The 25,213-nt window shown below is 40.9% G+C and overlaps 1 protein-coding gene across 2 annotated transcripts in view; it reads right to left on the bottom strand.

Moving 5' to 3' along the window:
* Positions 1-1,206: 1,206 nt before the first annotated feature.
* Positions 1,207-25,213, bottom strand: part of LOC130860539 (cytochrome P450 3A29-like) — a 32,931-nt gene continuing 8,924 nt past the window's right edge. The window contains exons 5-13 of one of the 2 annotated variants that reach the window (XM_057748875.1): positions 21,648-21,761; positions 21,299-21,387; positions 19,729-19,877; positions 13,661-13,788; positions 12,524-12,590; positions 9,233-9,393; positions 6,812-7,038; positions 4,302-4,464; positions 1,207-1,674 (exon numbers count right to left, since the gene is read on the bottom strand). In XM_057748875.1, coding sequence (XP_057604858.1) covers positions 1,579-1,674; positions 4,302-4,464; positions 6,812-7,038; positions 9,233-9,393; positions 12,524-12,590; positions 13,661-13,788; positions 19,729-19,877; positions 21,299-21,387; positions 21,648-21,761 — 1,194 coding nt within the window. In that variant the 3' untranslated portion in view covers positions 1,207-1,578. The remainder of the gene's footprint in view (positions 1,675-4,301; positions 4,465-6,811; positions 7,039-9,232; positions 9,394-12,523; positions 12,591-13,660; positions 13,789-19,728; positions 19,878-21,298; positions 21,388-21,647; positions 21,762-25,213) is intronic. The other variant, XM_057748876.1, reaches the window with a different exon arrangement.

Genomic DNA, 25,213 nt, shown 5'->3' with positions numbered 1-25,213 from the left:
AGGACCTCCAGCCCCAGGTTTCCCACCCACCACACAGACACATGTTATCTATCTGTATCTATTTGTCATCTACCTACCTATCACTATCTGTCTATCTATATGAACTATTTATCTACAATGTATCATGCAACTAACTAGCAGTCATCTGTCTATAAAGAAAAGCATGGATTTACACCGATGCATTCAGTTCCAAGCTCTGACTCCACAGGGTTTATTCTGGTTTCTCCTTTTCTGAACCCTTGATTCTTCTCCAACAGGGAGAATCCTGGCTTCCATCACCCTTAATATATTACTTACTTGATCAATCCCCCTTTATGTAGCTGTTGCCACTCAATCTCTTTCCACTCACGATGTCCTCGTCAGCCTACTTGCAATCTCCACACCCTATTTTGCCTCTGGCTGCCCTTGCCAGGTCACCCTTCTGAGTGGACACTCTTTTCACCTTGCTTGGTTCCCGCACCCATGCCAGGCTGCTGTCCCTGTGGACACCCTCCCCTCCCTACTCAGTCTCTGACTAGGAGTCACTGTGCCTCCTTCTCTGCCCTGCAGTGTGTGCCTGCCCACCTTCTGTGCCCCACCTACCGGCTTTAGGGCTGGATTATCCAGGAAGGCACTGGCAAGGAAGGGAAAGGGGCAGGAAGGGGCAGAAAGGGGAAAGGAAGAGCCCTGTGCAGCTGCTGATACCAACTGAATCTGACCAGTGCTTGCATCCTTTCCGCCCAATCAACTGACCAATCAGCCATCGTTTAGTCCACGTTCATTGTGTTAAGACAGTTGGGGTTCGAGGATGGAATACAAAGAAGTTTGAAGAAAACCTGTTTCCTGCCTTCCAGAAATATCAGGGGAGAGGAGATGAAAATATTAAGTTAAAACTAATAAGACTGTAGTAAGTGTATCAGTTGAGTGTTACATAAAATATGTGTTCCAAAAAAAGTAGATTTAAACTACAAATATACTTTCTAAGCAATGGGCAAAATTACAGTGGATTAACTTTTACCTATTTAATATATCACATAATAGTTTTGAAAAAGGCCCCACCCACCAGGGCTTGTGATGGTCAAAAGCATTAGTCACTGCCTCTCCCTGATTCAGTTGTACACATTGCCCCTAATGTGCACGATGGTATCAGAGAATTCTTTTGCAAAGAGATGTTTATTGAGTTGCTCAATATAACATCTGACTCGGAATATTTAAAATAAAACCTGTGGTGTAAATGTCAGTGCTTCAGTCACCACAATAATTCTTGTTTTCCTTAATTTGCTGATTAAATTTTTGAGACATTTTCATTCTTGGTCAGTGCTCAGGAGGAGTAAATGGTACTAAGTGGGGGTGGGTGGAGATGGTCCCATGAGAACCAGATAAGCTGCATGTGTGTATCCGGCCCTCGTTAGTCACCTCTCTCATGTTACATTATATGGAACAGGGCATAGACACTGAGAAAGCTAAATCCCTCGTCACACAGCAAGCACAGTAGGTGACGCCCATCTTTATTTCTGGGTTTTATCACAAAGTAATCAAGTTTTCTGAAATTCTGGGTCACAGCTCCTTGCAGAACAAAGCCCAAGGCCTTAGGGAAAGTCAGGCTCCACTTATGGTACCATCTCTGGGCACAACCGTTAGAACAATGGGTTTTTCCGGTTTCAAAAGTCTCTGAGTGTTTAATTTCAGGGGGATCTGCAACAGGTAAACAAACATACGAGAACCAATGAATGAAGCACCGCCAACAAGGGCAGCAAAGTAGACAAGACACATTACAGACAGTAATGCTTTACAACCATATAAAAGCTACTTTTAGCATCATGTATCTTTGATTTTTTAAACTACCAATTAGATGTGTTTAATAGCTACAGGGACACTCAGGCTGTCAATATTTCCTTGATTACATTTTAATAGTTTGTGACTTTCAGAAAATTTAACTTATGTTATAAAATATATGGGCATAAAGTCATTTGTAGTTCTCCCTTACAATTCACTTTTAAAATAAAAAAAATCTACTTTTATTGACATATAAATGACTTACAGCATAAATATTTGACTTACATATATCAAGAAATTACTACTACAAGTTTAGTTAATATCCATCAATTCAAAGAGATAGAAAAAGAAAAAAAAACAATATATTGCTTTCCTCACAAAGGAACTTTTAGGATCTACTCTCTCATAGTACATAGAAATGTCAACTATAATCATTCTGTTTTACATTATATCCCTAATATTTATTTAACTGGAAGTTTGTACCTTTTGGTCCCTTTCATCAAATTTTTCCTCATCTTTGATTCTTTATACTTATTCTCTAATCTTTGTCAAGACTGGATAGTGAAAGCCTTCATCCACAATTCATTCCACAAAATATCAATTGAGCACCTATTCTGTACCAGGCTTGATACAAAATTATGCAGGCCTGTGTTCTTTATGGATTTAAATTTTAAGTATAAAGAGAGGAGTATTTTTTAAGTCACCAGATTCTTAGACATTATGGTAAACTATCTTGAAAAAGGATGTAGAGGTAATTTTGTATATGTTGAAACTGGCAAGGTAATCCTGAGTAGACATTATACATTTAATTTGACATTATGCATGCTCAACTTCTGCAGAGTCCAGTCACCTCTCCCAGTAGAACCCATCCACTTTCATGAAGGGAAGAGGGCTCTGTGAAGCGTTATGCTATTTTTTAACATCTCCTGTCTCCCAAGTGTAGTGCAAATGGTGAGCTTCTGATGACATACAGTGTTTTGTCTGAGACTTTTAGCCCCTTTCTCACGCTGTCATGCCTTCAGTCTTGGGGGAGCCAACAGAATGACTTCTAATCTCAACTGACTGAAGGGCAAGCAAACTGTCGTGGAGGGAGAAGCCCCAGCCTGTGGGTGACTGGGTGGAGCGTGCACAGAGCATCTGCCCTTCCCAGGTGTGCCAGAGGCCCCCTTTCTCCCAGGGCTGAGTCCCCTGTCTGTACACACTTACAGAACGGCCACGCAGATGCCCACAAGTAAAATGGAAACCATCTCTATCCTCCTCTTCCCTGAGAAAGCCTCCTCAAGGGGAGCAGCTTCTTACTCAATGTGTGACTCCTAGAAATAAGACTTATTGTAGGGCCGTGCTTAAAATGAATGAACAATGGTCACTGTTCTTTGTGCTCTGCAGAGGAGAGATTCCAGATCTTTCTATAAATATAACACTTGTAGTTTAAAATTTCAAATGCCATGCATGCATTTTTCTTGCAGACAAACATACCCGGGAAGTACACAAATGTCATTTGTTAACTTTTAAAAGTTAAAATGGTTCATCATTTGTATCCACGAGTTCTAAGTCAACTGCATCACTACTTGAGCATTTACTAGATGACTGTAAGCCACCACTGGGAGGTTATTAAAGAAATAAATTGAGGGGCTAGCATTAAGGACATTCTTAGGTACGAAGAAAACATAAGAACCAAACTGGACAGTTCCATGACAAAGTGCTAAGTTAGGTGGCGGGACCCATGCTGCCACCTTGTGGTAACTGATAGCAGAGAAGAGGGGAGAGTGGGCTCTGGACTGGGTGACGAAGGCTCCAGGGAGGGGCTTGGGACTGAAGTAGAACTTGAAGGGGAGAACAGAATGCAGGGTGTGCAGGAAAAGCACACGTAGTTCTTACTGGAATGTAAATGGAGCCCAGCTTGATGCAGCAGGACCCCTGGAAGGTGAGGGGGCTGTGGGAGTCCTTCACATCTGGCAGAAATGCTTCAATCAGGGAGCTCACCGTGGCTGCACAGGAGAGTCAACTGGGGTGCTTTGAATGCAACACTCTGGGCAAACAGTTTTAGAATAAATGAGATGACCTAGGCATCAGGATTTTTTAAAGCACCACAATAATTTCATTATACAGGCAGGCAGTGGCCGAGGACCGCTGTCAGGAGAGATTTTGTAAGTTCTGATGAAGCAGAACACCATTCAGAAGTCATGTCATGGTCATCACTGCCCTCATGACTGCACACACTCCCCTTCCTCCAGCGGACTTGAAACGAAATTTAAAGCCTTGCTGAGGGTGAAAAGGCTGCAAATATTCACGTCATGCTAACTTCATTGACTCTGGATGACCTTTACAGTTGGGTCTTTGTAAAGCCACAGACTTAGCCCTCCAGAGCTGCAGGACAAGGAATGGTCGCAGATGGCTCCAAATAGGTTCTCTGGCTAATAGAATAAATTATTCTTTGAATAGATCACAGTCTTATATATAGAGAGAGAGGAAGAGAGACAGACCTCCGCTCCTTTTAAAAACACTCTTAGTAAAACATAATTAATGCAGAAAGTTAACTGCCTGACCTGTGTTTCTTTACAAGGCTTGAAGGAGAAGTTCTGCAGGACTTTGACGAGAGCAAGTTTCATGTTCATGATAGCAAATCTCATGCCAATGCAGTTGCGGGGTCCAGTGCCAAAAGGCAGGTAAGTGTAAGGATTTATGCTGTCCTTGTTCTTCTTACTGAACCTGGATCCACAAAAGTAGATGAAACAAGTCAATGACACAGAAAACCTCAGGAGTTCCAGGTCTGAGGTTTTAACTTAACTCCTGGACCAGGAGCATAAGAGATACCTGTGTGGGCTAGTCTTTCATCCTGCTGTGGTGATTTTGCTGTGAGAAAGGTAAGCTCCAGATCCTTCCCATTCCCCTGACCCTACAGGAGCTTCCAGCCTCACTGAGATGAGATAAGATGAATGCTGTGTAAGCAAAATTTTCCTTTAAACAGTAAATTTACATTAAGGTGCAGAGATGTTCATGCCCTGAAAGGCATTTAGGAAATGAGGCTGGTTGAAGCAGACATGGGTTCCTGCCTCCACGCACACTTATGTCACTCGTGTTCATGGGGGAAGGAGCAGGAGAAAACTCTCCGAGTATTCAAATTGTTATTTTCCTTGTTTTCCCTTCCCTTCCACTCCCTTCCCCTTGTGTCACTGTCTGCTGTTTGTCTGTCTCTCTTTCTCTCTCCCACACACGCAGGATGCTTAAGTCAGAATATTTACAGGGGCACATGGCTCCACTCTAATATAATCACTGATTTCCTCATCTGTCTGTTCCACTAGCCTATAAATTCCTTGATGGTCAGACCTATGTTGTATTCAAATTTGACACCTCAATATTTGAATACATTAAGAAAAAAGTGTGGATTTGGGGAAAATGAGAATGGCATTGTGGTTCTGTATATTTTAAGGAGTCCCTATTTTGGAGAACATTCTGGGCTATTTACAGACAATAGGAATTGAAATAATATAGGAAGACGGAGAAGGGCTGCCGTGGCATATTTAGGGCGCAGAGACATGGCTCCATGGTTGCTGGGCAGGGGATGGGCACATACAGAGACATTAAACATGGCCCACAGACTTCCCTGGTGGTGCAGAGAGTAGGACTCCATGCCCCCAGTGCAGGAGGCCAGGTTCGACCCCTGTCAGGGAACGACATCCCACATGCATGCCACAGCTAAGATTCAGTGCAGCCCAAATAAAATTGTTTTCAACCAAAACTCATTTAAAAATTATAAAACATAAATAAACGTATTCCAGAGACTTGTGTCTGTAGAATACACTTGTGTATATTTTTTTAATTCTCCATAATGGGCTTTTTCCCTGACATTGGATTTCTCACTGCCTGTTCCTGTCCCTGACACACAGGTAAGCACTTACTCTCTGCTTGAAGACTGAACGAATCAAAGGGAAGTACATGGAGTGGGCTCTGGTTTTCGGTTCCTGAAGCTGTAGGAGGGGGAGCTGCTGAGCTTGGAGGAAACACAGAGGTTCCCTGGCCCAGAAAACAGAGGACTTGGTCCACTCTGACTTCCGCCTTCAAGAAGTGCTTTGTGCTGACGTCATGCTAGCATTAGGGACACCACAGCAAACAAGACAAAGTCCCTGCCATCAGGGAGGTTATAGTCACGGGCTCATAAAAGTCTAGGTCCCAGCTAGTGCCCTAAAAAGTTCCATCCAAATTTTGCTCAGCATACAATTAAGTGTGAGAACATCAACTCTTTCCTGAGTCCAGACTGTGTCCAAACCAGACCCGGACTCTGAACTCCCAGAAGAAGATGCTCAAGACCCCTCCAAGGAGGAAGTCTCAGACGTCTAGAGAGCAGAGGACTTCTCTTTGGAAGGTCATCAAACACTGAGGTAGAAGTGAGCCGGCCCAGTTCTGCAGCCACAGACAGAACCAGGGCACCTGTGTGCACCTCCCTCCTCAGGGAGGCTGCCTGGACCACCCAGATGAGACCTCTAGGTGCCCAGCCTGCACTCTCACGATAATGCTAGAGGAAATGGAGGATGATGTTTAAAGAAATAGAAATGTGGAAACATGTGGTGAATGCAGAGAGCTGAAGAGAACAGACAGAAAAACTTAAAGGAAATAAAAAGCCTATACACCTAAAATAAGATAGGGGATAGGTTAATTATGGAATGTGTATACAAGCACATAAACATAGAACGTTTTTAGACTTTACTGTTAAATCAAGTAATCAGTACAAAACCAAATTAACTATAATGCCATTCTAAGTATTAAGAATCTATACGTGCATAGAAAAATGTCCGTAAAGACATGCATTACATATTGATGAGGCTTATCTTAAGGTATTAGGAATGGAGACAGCTATAATTTTCTTTTTCTAGTCTACAGTTTGTATAATTTTGACTCAAATGATGAACATGCTTAAAGAGATAAATCCTCGAACAATAAAAAAGACGTAGAAATAAATGACTGCATGACTGTACATTTGTCACCTGTAACAAGGGCTGTAAGTATATGCGAGCTCAAAAAGGATCAGGGAGGGTTTCTATTCCCTGGATTCTCCTACCTTTCGGGGCGGAACTCCTCAGGCTCTGGCCAGAGCTCCGGGTCTCTGTGAATAGCGAAGACTGGCACCATCATCACTGTCCCTTTGGGAATGAACACTCCATGGATGTCCACATCTCTCTTACAGACCCTCTCAAGTCTGCCAATAATCGGGAACAATCTCAGAGATTCATTCAGCACCATGTCAAGATAGTCCATCTGTGCCAGGCCATCGTAGGTGGGAGGTGCCTGGAAGAAAGAAATGGAAGAAGGAAATGGATAAATTGAGATTGGGGGTCAATTTTCAATTCCATCTGCGTAGTAGTACCGAAATGTTAAGAGCTCTAAGGAATAATTTAAACTGGCAAATGACCTTGGCATTTACAGATGTTTTAATATCTATCCTGGCCTCTGACCTGCTCAACTGAGATGTGTGCAATAGAATCACAATGCTAGACCTTTGGAACACACCCTAAAAGTAGCTTGAAATCCTGCGTATTATCATATAGTGTTTTTTTTTTTTTTTCTTATGAAAAAAAAAATGTAACTACTGGATTATGACCCTTACCCTTAAGCGAAATTCAGATCCACAATTTCAGGTCCAGGGAAAGTTACAAAAGGATGAGAACCCCACCCTCAGCCCACCCTCTGCTGCTGGAAGGGTCTCCTATTGTCCCTGCAGGTGTGACTGTAAGGGCTGAAGGTCTAAACAAGCCACCCCAGCCCCAGAGGCCAGGGCTCCTCACGCCGCAAAGAATTCCAGTTTGGGCAGAGATCTGAGACCAGTGGGGGTGACATGTGGTATCACGTGGGGTTATATTTAAGGGGGACATTGCAGAGGGAAAGGGTTGGCTCAGGAGCCAGACACCCTGCGCATAGGCTGGCATTTTCACCACTAGGTACACGACCAGTGTATGAAAGTATTTCATCTCTCTGTAGCTCAGGTTTCTCATACGTTACACAGAGGTGGTTAGAGGTGACACTTCATGGAGTCGTGTGGCAGAGATACTCGCTGCTCACCCAGTATCCACACAGTCCCCGTATTTCCCAGCCCACTTGATGTTACAAGAAACCAGCTTTGCCAATGGGCAGTGAACTGAGGTGATTATGTCAGTTCAGGGACAAATCACTGGAAAAGCCAGTGAGCAACTCTCGCGTCCCTTATTCCCCAGGAAGGCCTCCTGTTCCAGATAAGGCAGCTACAAGGAGGTGGAGACTCTTAGCCCGTATCCCAGAGTAACTGTGTGGAGCAGAGCTGCCCACTCCCGTCCTCCACCAACCATCCATGGTGGACTGTAGATGTGGTTAGAAGTAAGCCTTTGCTCTGTAAAACCACCGAGATTTGAGGGCTCATCTGTTACGGAGGCATAACCTAACCTCTCCTGACTCATACAGAATTCTGTGAAGATTAGGTTCACTTATAAATAGAAAGCATTTAGAGCAAACAACGAAAGCAAGCAGCAAATGCTGGTCATTACCATTGCTGTTATTATAAGTGTTATCATAAAAAGGGCAGAACACAACACTTAGCTAGTCTCTGACTCTTAGTGACCTTCGCATCTTATTGCATCAAAAGAATCCCAATATGAGATTTACCAGAGAAGACAGATCATCTTGAACTTAGGTAGGCCCTACAATCTATCCTTACTTTGTATTTGAAGGACCCAGGGCTCCGAAAGGTCATAAAACTTATCCAAAACCAGAGCCAGGACTCAAATTCATGTCTTCTATCTCCATTCCTTAGGCCCTTTGTTGTCTAAAGGCTCCTCCTAGTCTGCAGTTTACCCTGAGTGGTAGGCTGAGAATGGTCTCAATTCTCCAGCCTACCTGTGGTCCACATGCCTTCCCACCTAACTCTCTGGTGCCCTCCCATTCTGACTCAGGCTGGCCAGGTGGCTCACTTTGAACCAGTGTAATGTTGGCTAAGTGTGATGGGAGCAGAGTTTTGAAAGTCATATGGTTGGGCTTCTTGCTCTAGACACCTACCATTGCCCTGAGCAGCAGACCCACATGTCTGTGGAGATTGAGAGATGTGTGGAGCATGTGGGGAGTTGAGTCAGCCCGGCCAGTTTAGCCAAGGCCAGCCTAGATCAGCCAACACCCAGACCAGATCCACTCCAGTCAAATCAGTGGAGAACTATGCAGACACTGGAGCAATAAATGCTTACTGCCGGATGCCACTGAGGTTTTGTGATTTTTATGAGGCATGTTGTAACATATGATATGCCAGTACCAGCACTTTTCCCACAATACCTACATTGCTGTGCGTAGCATGCATAAGCTATGTTTTCCTCTTTGTTCTGTACATTTTAGACCCTTCCTAAATAGCACAGGTAAAAGAATTGAGGCTCATGCTTTTTGCAAACATCTCCTAAGAAGTGATGAGGAGGCACTCTTGCTAAGGATTCACCTTCCCTCTCCTTCTCCAGGTATCATCACTCACCTTATTGGGGAAAGTGGCATCAATCTCCTCCTGCAGCTTCTGCTGGACATCAGGGTGAGTGGCCAATTCATATATGAGGAAGGAAAGAGAACTGCTAGTGGTCTCGTAGCCAGCAAAAATAAAGATAATACCTTGGGCCACGAGTTCTAAGTCAGACAGAGCTAAAAGGAGAGGAGACATATTTTAGATAAAGGACATCAATATAAAAGAGCGCAGTTTAGATGACTGAATCCAAATGAAACTACCAAATTCCTTAGGGGAAAAAAAGTAAAAGCAATTCAAAGTCATACTGGGAATGATTTTCACTCTCATGTCTTCCTTAGAGAGCCAGAAAAGAAAAAAAAAAAAAAAAAGAATTGTCCCAATCCTGTTTTTCCCAACATCTATACTATACTTAGCCATCTGCTGCTGGCTATGCCACCTCTCTGCCAAAACAGCTGGGTAAATTCAAGATACAGCATTTTTGTCTGACATGCACAGTGCTATTAGTATGTCTCTTGGAGCATCCTACAAGTACTTCAGCTATAAGTAATATGGGGTAACATTCTCTTCTAGAATAATTTACATTATTCTAACTAAAGAAGAGCTTGATTTTTTTGAGAGATTTTATAAGACTAAGGCTGTTTAGGGAAAACTTAAAATATCTTTGATCTAAACATGTTTGTGGGAACTTAAAACAATATTGGGCTACAGATAAACTGTGCTACTCAAAGTGTGGTCCATGCACCAGCAGCATCAGCAGCGTCTGGGAGCTTATTAGAAACGCAGTCTTAAATCCTAAACCAGACTGTGGGATCAGAGTCTGAACTTGCATAAGATGAGGTGATCTGTGAGCAAAACCTGGCCTGAGAAGCATGGATTACACCATTAGGAGGCATCAGGGAATAGGGGACCTGGGGCACGAGTCTGTACTAGGGAATGTTAGATATGCGCAGAAACTACAGAGATCAACAAAAAGCTGGAAGAGGTGCGATTGACCCTGGTCTAATCAATGGTATAAAAATAGCAGAAGAAAGAATGTGTCCTTAGGAGGGCATTGGCCAGAGTGAAATACAGGAAAACAGGGTCCGGGGCGTGGAATTAGCAGTGCTGATTCAATCATGGCCTGAATGTCATCTTCTCAGTACATGCCGCCTCTCTTTTCCTCCTTTAGGCTCAGCAAGCAGCCCTTGTGATTATTAATTGGTCTCTCTTTTTCTTTTCTCCTCAGAAACCAAGCATGGCCAGGTTCTAATGTACTTGATGGGACTTCACTAAGACCTTTAGATACCTATGCACTCAAATCAAAATGGCACCTGCCTCAACCAAGCAATTAAAATAATCATAATCATAATAATAATGATAATAATAAAGACTGTTAAAAAGGTCTACAGGGTTTGATTTCCCAATATGGTTTCTGCGATGGTATTTGGGTAAATTCAACTATCAGATTTGTTCCCCTCGTTATCATAAACCCCAGGTTTGAGATAACCTGGGGTTGAGAGCTGTGCTAAGATGTAGCTATTTAAATTTAAATTGATTAAAATTAAATACAGTGTAACATTCAGTACTTCAGTGGTGCCAGCTACATGTCAAGTGCTCAATAACCACATATGTCTAGTGGTTACTAGATTGAACAGTGCAGATACAGAATATTCCTTCATCACAGAAAGATGTATTATGTACTAGGATATAGAGACAGATTGACGTAGATGTACACACAATTTTAGATAATTTATAGTGATATACTGGCATCGGCTCAACTCTGCTCGAAACAAATTGTTAAAAATTCAAGATTTTTGTGAGATGGCTGTCAAACCACTGGTAGCTTGAAATGTAAAATATTGGAGTCTTCGTGTCATGGAATAAACGACAAATCAGGGCACTCCTGTTCAAAAGAGCGAGGAGAGCCTGTTTATAGCACTGAATGTGGGTAGACATAGCAATATCCATACTTATCAGTCCTGTGTAAATATATTTAATGTGCTGAGCTGTGTCCACTGAGAGGGTCTGGAAGCAAAGAAAGCCTAGTAGCAATGAGCATTCCTAGATCCCAGATTTTGACTTATGAATACCATTTCCCACTGAAGGGAACTAGAGCCCTTTGGAGAAACGGCTGCTTCAGGAGTACGAGGGAAATAGAAGAGAAACCTGGGCTGTCCTTCATCAGAAAATGAGGAAGCTCTCAGAGATGACAGAGGAAAAGGATACAGGATGTCTTGCATGCTGTAATGGTGGACATACCTCATTATACATCTGTCAAAACCACAGAATTTACAACACCATGAATAGCCCTAATGTAATGATGGACTTCAGGTGATAATAATGTATTAATCTATGTTCACTGATTGTAACAAGTGTACCACTCTGCTGTGGACTTTTGATAGTGGGGGAGGCTGTGCATAAGGGAGGCAGCATGTATATTTGAAATCTCTGTACGTTCCCCTCAATTTTGCTGTGAACCTAACAGCTTTAAAAAAATAGTATACTGAAAAAAGTGTTTTAAAGAAGAAATATGAAAAGGAAAAAAGTGTAAGAGCCCACAAGAAAAGGATGCAGTGGACAAACCTGAGAGATTTTGAGAATCAAAATGAAGAATGATGTAAGTTAGTTATACAGAAGATCATACTGATATAAGCAAATAAATGAATGTGGGAGAATGGCGAGCTCTCCCTGCAAAACAACTCATAAATACAGAAGAATGATGGAAGTACAAAGTCATCGTTTGCAACCATCACAGCAATGAACATTTTAGTCGAAAAACCATGCATGGATAATAAAACTAGTAGGTGACAATTTGAGGAGGAACAGTCTAATTACAGCCTCAAAGTCTTCTCCCTCAAGTTACTTCTTAAATACAAAGGCAAAACATAAACTTTACAGTAGAGGAAGCTCATGAACACAACCTCAACCACGTGTTCCAAGTTAAGGTCACCAGCACTGGGGCCATGTGCCTCCTGATGGGATGCAGCCTTGATGCAAATTCCCAGGCAGAGGTTCTGACTCAGTGGGTCTGGAGGAGCCTGAGAATTGACATTGGAAACAAGCTCCCCGGAGGTTCAGCAGCAGGTGATCTGCAGACCATGACTGATTTCTGGGCATGACAGCCTTGTTATACTTGCCCTTTGAGCTATGAAAAAATTGTGCCTGCACACTTGCAGGAAGTATCTCTGCCTACCATTTCTATATGAATATGTGGCTTTCTTTACTTAGCAAAAATTTTCATCTGTCTGGAAGACTTCCAGCACATTTTGAGAATCAGCCCCTACTTCTACACCTCCCCCCAGGCCCCTCAGAAGCTCCCCTTGTTACCATTATGGGTGTCAACTTCCTTGGAATTCTGGGAGTTAATCATCAGCTGCAGAAAGTCCACTCGGTGCTGGAAGCAGAAAGAGAAATTTCAATGATGGAAAGTCACCTGTGAAGTCAGAAATGAATCAGGAGTGCAGTATTTCACCTCTTTCCTGAGAATATGGCCCCTGAATGAGCAGAAGTCTGACTAGTATTGCCTGAGTCCTCAGTGAACAAAACACCCACCTACAGATCTCAGGGAGCATGATGTTTCCCAGAGAGAAACCCAGCCATCACGTCCAACTGCTTTTTAGTCCTCACTCTCTGATCCTCGGTGTCTCTGGCTTTTTAAACTGCTTCTTGGCCAAAGAGTTGTCTACCCCCTCTCCTGTCATACCTGTTTGCTCTGGAGAAGGTCCATGACTCTGATCATTCTCTTCCCTCCAGCTCTAATTCTTAATGAGTGGCCACATAAATGAATCCCCTGACATTTTCAGAGATCATTAGCAGCTTTTGTATAAGCATCTTCAAGAGCCTACCTTTCCAGAATGCTACACAGTGACATCCTGGGTACCCAGCTCTGTCCCCCTGACCTACGGACATCTTTGTGCTGGCCTCCAGGACTCATGAAGGCAAAGCTGGCTTAACCAGCTTGCAGCCTCATAACACAGAGAAGACCTCTGCCCCCTCCAGACTATGGGAGGGCTCAAATTTAACATAGACAAACTCCAACGGATACCTGATGGGGCCTTCAGTGGAGACTGTATAAAACAGGAGGCTTGGAGTTGAAGTGATTCCTTGCCAATCTGATATTTGGCAAAATACCAGTCAAATCATTTTAAATCAGTAACTTTTATCCCTTAACCACTTATTGAAGAAAAGGGGTAAACTTCTGTCTCAATAATCTTCATGCAGTGACATACTAATTGGCACGCCTATCATCGTATTTAAACATTGTTCTCTGGCTCATAGTCTTATTTTCTTCCCCAGCTTTCTCCTTCTTCATCCCCCCACCCCCAGATTTTAGAGCCCTCCTACTCTAAACTCTATAGTTTTCTACCAACCTTTAAAAAATGCAAAGATGTGCATGTCATATGTGTGCAGCTCAATAAATTATCAAAAGATGAACCCCCTCTTGTAACCCCCACCAGACTTTACCATTTGTTTATCTTTGAGGCGACTTTCTTTCATCCTTTTAACAGATTTTGTGAAAAAATTCACAGAACTTTTTGGAAACAGACTAATATTTAATGCTTCAAAGACTGGACCGAGGAATGGAAACAACACTGTAAGGAGAAAGATAAAAGGAAGCCACAGTGAAAATGCAAAGTGTTCCTGGAGCAATCATAAGTTGCTCTACTAATCAAAAAAGTAAAACCACCAGGATACTCAATCACGACCCATTGCATCTAGGACCTTTGCTCAGACTTCCAAGCCAATGGCTGGGTAAGGCCAAGTCCACATATAGGGCCATCACTATAGCAGTGAGATCAGTGGCCCCTTCTGCATCTTTGGATTGACCAAGGAACTGGATCACATTCGGGGGCCTCATGGCCTTTCATTCTTGGACTAGCATCTCTTTGGATAAACCAGACCATAATCTGTTACTTCCATTAATTGTGCAGTTTAAAAAATAATAGTCATAGAAATAATACAGTGCATGTCTTTCTACCATAATGGAATGTAATTAGAAATCAATAACAGAAAGAAATTTAAGAAACACACAAATATGTGGAAATTAAATAACACACTCTTAAATAACCAATAAGTTGCAGAAGATATCAAAAGGGCAATCAGAAATTACTTTTAGATGAATAAAAATGAAGACACAACATACCAAAACTGATGGGACATAGCAAAAGCAATGTTCAGAGAGGAATTTATGACTCTACATGTTTACTTTTTTTAAATTTTTATTTTATATTGTAGTATAGTTTGTTAACAATGTTGTGTTAATTTCAAGTGTATAGCAAGGTGATTAAGTTATACATATACGTGTATCTATTCTTTTTCAAATTCTTTTCCCATTAGGTTATTACAGAATATTGAGCTGAGTTCCCTATGCTATACAGTAGGTCCTTGCTGATTATTTTTAAATATAGCAGTATGTACATGTCAATCCCAAACATATTTATATTTTAACGGAATGAAGATCTCAAATCAAAAACCTAACTTCCTACTGGCACAAAAATAGAAAGGAAGATCAGTGGAACAGAATAGAGAACCCAGAGGTAAACCCAAGCACATATGCGCACCTTATCTTTGACAAAGGAGGCAAGAAAATACAATGGAAAAAAGACAGCCCCTTCAGTAAGTGGTGCTTGGAAAATTGGACAGCCACACGTAAAAAAATGAAATTAGAACAATTCCTAACACCATACACAAAAATAAACTCAAAATGGAGTAAAGACCTACATGTAAGGCCAGACACTATAAAACTCCTAGAGGAAAACATAGGCAGAACACTCTATGACATCCATCAAAGCAAGATCCTTGTGGACCCACCTCCTAGAATCATGGAAATAAAATTAAGAATAAACAAATGGGACCTAATGAGACTTAAAAACCTTTTGCACAGTGAAAGAAACCCTAAACAAGACAAGAAGACAACCCTCAGAATGGGAGAAAATACTCGCCAATGAAGCAATGGACAAAGGATTAACCTCCAAAATATACAAGCAGCTCATGCAGCTTAATACCAAAAATGCAAATAACCCAATCCACAAATGGGCAGAAGACATAAATTGACATTTCTCCAAAGAAGACATACAGATGGCCAACAAACACATGAAAAGATGCTCAGTATCACTAATCATTAGAGAATTGCAAGTCAAAGCCACAATGAGGTATCACCTCAAACCGGTCAGAATGGCCATCATCAAAAATTCTAGAAACAATAAATGTTGGAGAGGGTGTGGAGAAAAGGGAGTTCTCCTGCACTGTTGGTGGGAATGTAAGTTGGTGTAGCCACTATGGAAAACAGTTTGGAGGTTCCTTAAAAAACAAAACTAAAAATAGAACTACCATATGACCCAGTAATCCCACAACTGGGCACATACCCAGAGAACACCATAATCCAAAAAGAAACATGTACTGTAATGTTCATTGCAGCACTGTTTACAATAGCCAGGACATGAAAGCAACTTAAATGCCCATCAACAGATGATTGGATAAAGAAGATGTGGCACATATATACAATGGAATATTACTCAGCTATAAAAAGGGATGAGATGGAGCTATATGTAATAAGGTGGATAGACCTAGAGTCTGTCATACAGAGTAAAATAGGACAGAAAGAGAAAAACAAATATTGTATGCTAACTCATATATACGCAATCTAAAAATAAAAATGGTACTGATGAACCCAGTGACAGGGTAAGAATAAGGGGATGAAGTGAGAGAGTAGCATAGACATATTTACACTACCAACTATAAAATAGATAGCTAGTGGGAAGTTGCTGTATAACAAACAAAGGGAGATCAACTCGATGATGGGTGATGCCTTAGAGGACCAGGATAGGGAGGGCGGGAGGGAGTCCTGCGAGGGAAGGGATATGAGGATATATGTATAAATACAGCTGATTCACTTTGGTGTACCTCATAAGCTGATACAAGAGTGTAAAGCAATTATATTCCAATAAAGAGCTTAAAAAAATCTAACTTTCTACTTTAACACACTGAAAAAATGAAGAGCAAACAAAACCTAAAGTAGGTATACAGAAGAAAATAATATAGAGAAAAAAATAAAATGAACAGGATGATCAAAAACAATGAAGAAAATCAATGAAACCAAAAGCCAAAACTTTGAAAAGGTTTATTTTTTTAGCTAAACTGTCCAAGAAAAAAAGAGAAAACACTCAAGTTGCTAGCATCAGAAATGAAAGAAGCGAGATTACTACTGACATTTTATAAATGAGAAGGGCTATAAGGAAATCTTTGCATAATAGTATAGCAATAAATTAGATAACTTAGATAAAATGGACAGATTCCTAGAAAGACAGGAACTACAGAACTACAGAAACTACAGAACTACAGAAACTGAATCAAAGAAATGGACAGTCTGATACACCTATAAGAAGTACAAAGTTTAAGTTACTAATCAAGAAACCACCCACAGTTTGGAAAAAAAAAAAGCTCAGCTCCAGGTGGTTTCAATAATGAATAGTACCAAATATTTAAAGAAGTAATACCATTCTTAACAAACTCTTCCAAAAAATAGATGTTGGAACACTTTCAAGTTGTATGAGTCTGATACTAAAACCAGGCAAAAATAGCACAAGCAAAGAAGGCTACAGACCAACATACCTTATACCATGGATGCACAAATCCTCAACAAAATACTAGCAAATTGAAACCAGCAATATATTAAAAGTGACACAATATATAAAAAGTGAATATATAAAGCAACATATAAAAAGTGAAACCCAAGTGGGGTTTATCTCAGGAATGCAAAGTTGTATAATAAACTGTATCAAAGGAATAAAAAACAACGACCACATGATTATCTAATATTAACTAGAGGTTTTAGCCAGGGTAATTAGGCCACAAAAAGAAATTAAATGTATTAATATAGGTAATGAAGAAATAAAACTCTTCTACGATCAGATAACGTGATCTTGTACACAAACAATCCTAAAGAATCCACTGAAATCCTATTAGAAATAACAAAAAGCTCAACAGGGTTTCAGAATACAAGAGCAATATGCAAAATCAGCTATATTTCTATACACTGTAATAAATAACCCAAAAGGAAAATTAAGAAAATAACCCCATTTACAATAATATCAAAATATAGAATACTTAGGAGTAAGTTAACAAAAGAAGTGCAAAACTTCTACCTGAAAAACTGCAACATTGTTGAAATAAAGAAGATCTAAGTAAATGAAAAACATCCCATGTTCATATATCAGGACACCTAACATTGTCAAGACAGCAAATCTACGGATTTAACACAGTCCCTATCAGAATCCTAGCCGGCTTCTTTGTAGAAATTGACAAGCTGAATTTAAAATTCATATGCAATTGCAAGAGGCCCACAGGGGCAAAAACAATCTTGAAAAAAAAAAAGCATAAAGTTGAGGACTAACATTCCCTGTTCAAAACTTATCACAGGGAGGGTGGGAGGGAGTCACAGGATGGAGGGGATATGGGGATATATGTATAAATACAGCTGATTCACTTTGTTGTACAGCAGAAACTGGCACAACAGTGTAAAGCAATTATATTCCAATAAAGAGTGTAAAAAAATCACAAATTTATAATACACAAGGCAATGTCATACTGGTATAAGGATGGACATATAGATCAGTGGAATAGAATTTAGAGTGGAAATAAATCCACTTGTCTGTGGTAAACTGAATATTGAGAAGTGTCCCAAGACCATTCGATGGGGATGAAATCATCTTTAATAAAACGTTCTGGGACAACTGGATAGCTACATGCAAAAGAATGAAGCAGACTCTTACCTCTCACCATATACAAAAACAAACTCAAAATAAATCAAAGACCTAAACATACAAGCTAAAACGATACAACTCTTCAAAGAAAACCAAGGGTAAATCTTCATGACCTCAGATTTGGCAATGGATTCATAGATATGACACCAACAGCACAGGAAATAAAAGGAAAACTACGGAAATTATACATCATCAAAATTTAAAAATTTTCATTTCAATGTACACTATCAACAAAGTGAAAAGACACTTACAGAAAGGGAAAAATCTTTTTAAATCACAGATCTGATAAAGGACTCTTACCTAGAATATATAAAGAACTCTTACAACTCAACAACAGAAATAAAATCCAACTATAAATGTGCAAAGGATTTGAATAGATATTTACCCAAAAAAGACTGTGGGAAACAATTTGGCCGTTACTTAATAACTTAAACCCAGAATTACTATATAAATTAGCAATTTCACCTGAGTTCTACCCAAAGAACTGAAAACAGGTATTTAAACAAAAACTCGTACGTGAATGTGCAGAGCAGCTCTATTCACAGTGGCCAAAAGGTGGAAATGACCCAAATGCCCATCAACTGATGAATGGGTCAGCAAACTGCAGAACGCCCATATGATGGAATGTTACTTGGCCATACAAAGAAACAAAGTACTGATATACACTACAAGAACCTTGAAAACATCATGATAACTGATGGAAGCCAGCCACAAAAGACTACATATTGTATGATTCCGTCTACACGAAGTGCCCTGAATAGGCAAATCTATAGAGACAGGAAGTAGACTAGTGGTTGCTTAGGGCTAAGGGGAGTGGGAGGTGAGAGTTCTCAGGTACGGGGTTTGTGAGTTGACAAAAATGTGCAACAACTGACTTTAGTGATGGTTGCACATATCTTTGAATGTACTAAAAAATCTTATTTAAAAAATTTTATTGAGTTGAGATGCAGCACTGCATTAGTTTGTGTACAGCACAATGACTTAACATACATATATTGTGAAATTGTTAACACCATAAGTTTAGTTAACATTCCTCATGTTATATAGTTACAAAGAGATTTTATTTCCCTTGTGATGAGAAATTTTAGAATCTACTTTCTTGGCAATATAAAAATATATTATACAGCAGTGTTAATTATACTCTCACTGTACATACACTGCCAGTATTTTTATGTTATAACTGAAAGTCTATGTCTTTTGAATACCTTTATCTAATTCCCCCACCACTGAACCCACGCTTCAGGTAACCAAAAATCTGATCCTGTTTTTCCAGGAGTCTGGTTTTCTTCTTCTCCTTCTTTTTTTGCTTTTTGTTTTGCTTTGTTTTGTTTTGTTTTTGATTCTACATGGAAGTATTTTCCTTTCTCTGTCTGACTTATTTCACTTAATGTAACACTCTCAAGGTCCTTCCACTTTGTTGTAAATGGCAGGATTTCCTTCCTTTTTGGCTGAATAATATCCAATTGTGTGCTTGTGTGTGCGTGCATTGTGCATGTGTGTACACACACATTTGAATTTTGAGTATATACATATATATCACTTTTTCACTATCCATTTCATCTGTTGATGGACATGTAGGATATAAAAACCAATGAATTACATTTTTAAAGGGGTAAATTATATCATACATGAATTATATCTCAAATAAGCTGTTATGAAAAAAGGAAGAGGAAGGAAGGAAGGAAGGAAAGGAGGCAGGCAGGGATGGAGGGACGATGGAAGGAAGGGAAGAAGGAATTAAAAAAAAAAGAAATACACTAGTTCACATACCAAATGAGAGAGTCAATAGATTGAAGAAATCAATTGTTGAGATTTTCCTGCCATATTCCACAAAGGGATCTTGTGGGTTGTTGAGGGAATCAACGTTCACTCCAAATGATGTGCTAGTAATCACATCCATGCTGTAGGCCCCGAAGATGCTGAGTAGAGAGAGATATGAACAACGAAAATCAACACCTCTTTATATCCTTTCCCAACACATACTAATGCAACAAGAAGCATATGTAAAATCAGATGCCCAGACATGACAAGTAAAGAGCCACATCCTTTCAGAACCACCTGCTGGATCCTCTGAAGAATCTATGCTACTAACTCACTGGTGAGATGTTTATAAGGTTCCAATGATGTAGCTGGCCCTGTGCTGGGGGATGGGGATGCTAAGGCAGGTTAGACACCCCCCACCATGAACTCAAGGAGCTCAGTCATAGAAGGATAGACACCCCTAATCAGACAAAGTAGAGCAGTGTGTTTTGACTACAGGCAATAGTAGGTGTATAAGGACTGTGTCTGAGCAGAACAAAGGGGGTAAAATTAACTCATCCTGGGGAGCCAAGAAAGGGAACATCGATCTGGGTGTTGCCTCCCCACAGAGCCTGTGCTCAGGGCTGATCCCTCCTTAGTGCATTACAGAACAGCAGCCCCGGTTCTGAGTCACCAGGAACATCCCCCTCACTGTATTACACCGCTGCTAAGGCTCCCGAAAGACCCACTCTTCCTCAGCTCCAGTGGTCTGGGCTTGCCCTGAGGGCAGAATCATTTCAGTGAAATGTAAGAACTAAAAATCTTTCTAGTTTCAAAATAAACAAATATTATTGAAAAAATAAAAAACAGTGAGTGAATAAACCTGGTCAGCCAACCTTCAAAATAAATTATGGATGGAGAGAGAAATAAATAAACACTCCAAAATTGACTTAGGGGATCCTATAGTAGGTGATCATATGTCCCCAGCTTTGCCAGGACATTCTCCAGGTATGCCTGTTGTTCCTGGATAACTTGTTTTTAAATCTCAGTTTAGACAACAAATGCTATGATCACCCTACCCATAGCCTACACAGGACCTTCTCTCTTTGAGGCCGAAAGAAAAACAAATGTTGGTAAAAAGTAATATTTATTATTTGCAGGTATCCTCAGAAAAACTGTGAAGCGATTTAAGTTGTTTGAAGTTCCATGCTGTAACATCCTGCCTAACACACTGCCTGCCGATATGTGGGAAGAGCCTCCCCACCTCCATTCCACACCCTCTACACTCAAAACGTTGGCACCATAATGTTTCTCCTGTCTACACTATGTGTTTTTGTCTTCCAGAATATCCAAAGTGATGGTTCAGCGGATGAGTCCATCCTGGCTCGTGTACACAGGAGAAGGTCCTTTCTCTCCCGGCTGCCCTGCTCTCTTTGAGGAGCCACCACTCCTTCTTGGGTGGAAGGGCCGGTGGAGCTGTGCCACCACACACCTACTTCTGTCTGTCACTAGAGGAACTCAGCAGCGGAATCTGGCTCCCTGGCAGGCAGCTGGAGGCTCTCAGCATAGCTCAGGTATCAGCAGGTTCAGCCCTACTTACTCTTTCATGTTGATGGGCTTGCCTTTCTCTGCTTCCTTCTTCAGGTTCCTCACCAACACATCTCCATACTGGCCAAGAATGGGGAACATCTACACACAAAATACAACATCACCCGAAGTTAAAGGCAGACTCAAGTCCTAGAAGGACCTGGCTTTCCCAAGCATGGAGCTGTAAGTGACGTTTTATAAGGAATTTTAAAAGGTCTCTTCCAGGATGTAAAGATAAAAGACTATTTTAAGGAAACTCAAATTCAGCAGATTCCTCCTTGAGAGGGAGTATGATCTGATTTCCTACCTGTCCCTACAGTCATTCCTTAAGTTTCTCACTGAAAGTCCTCTTCTTTTCTTACCTCCTTGAGCTTCCCACTGGTGAAGGTTGGAGACAGTAGCGTCCGTATTCTCTTCCATTGTTCATCCTCAGCTAGAGTGATGGCTGTTTTCAGAACTCCCACTGGACCAGGGGGCTAGAGTCAAAAGCAAAACACATTTACCCTACATAAGTTTCGGAATTCTCAACAGTTGGCGAAAATTTCTTAAGTGGGAACAAATTATTCAACAAATATTTACTGTCTACTTAGGAGCAGGTCCCATGCTGGATGCTCAGTAAATATTTATCTCAAATGTTTAGTTACCTGTGAGGGCAGAGGAGACATCCAGTCAGTGATGTGGTTTCCAGCCTATATAGTCATTCTCTTTTTTATTATTAAAGTATAGTTGAATAATCGATTTACAATATTGTGTTAGTTACAGGTGTACTGCAAAGTGATTCAGATGATTTTCCATAATAGGTTATTACAAGATATGGGATATAGTTCCCTGGGTTATATAGTAAGCTTCTTGCTTATGTATTTCACGTGTAGTACTTTGTATCTGTTAATACCATACTCTTCAATGACCCAAGCGGTAGGGAAACTGTTCTTCCAGGGAAATAAACAGGAAGAAGGCCTCATTCATCCTCCTGGGCTGTGCAGAGTACAAGGGAACTGGCAAAAGACAGCCAGAGAGCGTTGGCAAGTGTATGTTCCCTCAGAACAGTTCTGTCTTTACATATATCTACAGCATGAGCATCAGAAATGGATGTCTCGATAGCGTGATTTAAAAAAAATAGCAGTTAATTATGTGGACATAATTATGTGACAATTATATGGAAATCTTTTTCCTTTCCGTTTTTCCCCTAACGAAAGGAGGAAAAGGAAAGAGTTCACTCTGTTTGGGATTGATCTATGGAGCCAACCTACTTGATACTTTCTTTCATCGTCCAAAATGGTATTTTGTTTTAAAACAGATGCCTCCAGCACACTCATTCATGATAGTAACTCACAAACTAGATAAAGAAGGAAACTTCCACAACACAAGAAAGAGCATCTACAAAATAACCTACAGCTAACACCGCACTTAATGATGAGATACTGAAGTGGTGTCACCAAGACGGTGGAGCAGGAGACGCCAGCCTCCTTCCCCCTACAAAGAACAACAATTAGCTCACAACAAATGGAAGGCAGTGTGGGAGACCTCAGGACTCCACTGAAGAAGCTTCCAAAACACAGCAGTGCAAGAAACGTAAGAATAACTCACAAAAAGGGGAAGGGAAAAGTTTCATTTTGCCTGCATCATCCCATTCCCCAGGCCGGCACTGCTCAGTGCCAAGAGGGACCTCCCCAGCCTGAGACAGTTCCCTTTGCTGGAAAGAGCACAGCAGCGTAAGTGACCGGTTTCCACAGCCTTGCTGAGCATTGCACAATTGAAGTGCTTGGGTTTCACCCCACTAACGGACTGGGGTACTCTGTCTTGCCCTGCAGGAGACCCCAGAGTCCAACTGCCTGCACAGTCTTGTGAACCCTCTGGAGATTTTGCTGTGTATAGCCCCCCAAGATTCTACATTAGCACATTCCACCTGCCTGAGCCATGCCTCGCCCCCTCCCACCCCAATGGAGCTGCTCCAGCCAGTGCCACCACTGATGCCCTGAGACCCAGGACCCACCCCAACAGGTGAACGTGTGCAAAACACCACCACAGGCCCTGCAGCTGCTCAGGTGCTGGGGGCCAGTCCTGACTCCTGCCGCTGGACTGCGCATGCAGCTACTCCCTGCGGCCACATGAGTCCTCTCTACCAATGAGCACTTTAAATGTAGACGGACAGATGGATGGATAAAGAAAGGTGATGTCCACCTTTAAAAAACAAGAAAATCCTGCCATTGGAGACACACGGATGGCCCTTGAGGACAATGTGCTAATTGATTTAAGCCAGACACAGAAGGACAAATATTGCATGATCCCCCCATACGTGGAATCTAAAAAAAAAACCGGCAAACTGATAGTAACAAAGTGTAGATGGTGGTCCTCGGAGGTTAATGGGGGCGAGGGAACAATGGCGAGGAAAGCTAGTGATCAAAGCTATCCAACAATTTTTCAGTTGTAAGGTGAATAAGTGCTGGAAACCTAATGTACAGCATGGTGACCGTAGTTAATAATACTGCACTGCATACCTGAAAGCTGTTAAGAGAGGAGATCTTAAATGTTCATATGATACGCACAAAAAAAGGTAACGATGGGAGGGTATGCTATTAGTTTCTGGTAATCATTTCATAACGTGTACATATATCAAATATCACGTTGCACACATTAAATACACACAATTTTATATGTCCAATTAAAAATGTTTAAATGGTGAAAGACTGAATGCTTCCCCCTAAGATCAGGAACAAGGCAAAGATGTCTCTCTCCTTCTCATCTGGCAGCATAAGAACTCTGAACTAGTGCAGTATGTCCTAGCTGGTGCAGCAAGATACCCCCAAAAAGAGACGAAAGACATACAGATTGGAAAGGAAAATGTAGAACTGTTCCTATTTTCAGGTGACATCATTGCCAACAAAGAAAATCTCAAGGAAAATGAAAAGAAAACCTCTAGAAATAACCATCGACCTCAGCAAGGTTGAGAATACAAGATCAATAAACAAAAATCAATCACATCTTCATATAATAACAATGAATATGTGACAACACATTAAAAGCACAGTACCACCTACAGTCACGCCAAAGAAAGTGACACCATTTATAAAACGTCTATGTTAACAAAATATGGCCAGGATCTCTATGCTGAGAACTATGCGATTTTATAAAAGGATGAAAGAAACTGTAAATAAACAGACACACTGTGCTCATGATCAAAAGATCTGACCTAGTAAAAGGAAAGACTTTCCCCAAATTGATCTATAGGTTCAATTCAATTCCTATCGAAATCTCAGACATTTTTTATAATTATTTGTAATTTTTTTACTTTTTGGCCACGGCATGCAGCATGAGGGATCTTAGTTCTCTAGCCAGGGATCTAACCTGCGCCCCCTGCAGTGGAAGCTCCCAGTCTTAACCACTGGACCACCAGGGAAGTCCCTCAGCAATCTTTGAGCTAAATCTAAATTGTATGGAAAGGAAAAGGACTTAAAAGAGCTAAAACAATTCTGAAAAAATAGTAAAGTGGGAGGAATGTTCTACATGGTAACATATTATACAGCTACAGGAATCAAGATTGTGTGGTACTGGTGTAGCAATTGATATATAGATCAAGGAACTCAACAGAGAGTAAGAAATAACTCACATAAACAGGTCCAAGTGATTTTCTTTTCCCTAAATGTCGTTTTATTGTAAAACCGTAAATACAACATCGACATGAAATCATTTAAGCAACTGATCCTCTCTAACCATTAAAAGGATGTCTTTTTGCCTTGGCATCAACCAACCAGGAAATAATGTTGCAAGAATTCGGGGGATGGGGTTGCTGCATTCTGGGCTGGGGCTTTTGGTGATTTAAGGAACCAAGTGGAACCTTCCTCTTCTCCCTAGCAATGTCCCACTTTTGGACAAGAACAGACAGGTAAAAAACAGCAACATTTAAACAGTTCAGTTTTAAATTTTATTA

This window comes from Hippopotamus amphibius, chromosome 9 (assembly GCF_030028045.1).
Source record: "Hippopotamus amphibius kiboko isolate mHipAmp2 chromosome 9, mHipAmp2.hap2, whole genome shotgun sequence".
Taxonomy (NCBI): Eukaryota; Metazoa; Chordata; class Mammalia; order Artiodactyla; family Hippopotamidae; genus Hippopotamus; species Hippopotamus amphibius.
Note: the sequence above shows the minus strand (reverse complement) of the source record. Positions and strands in the feature narration are given on the sequence as shown.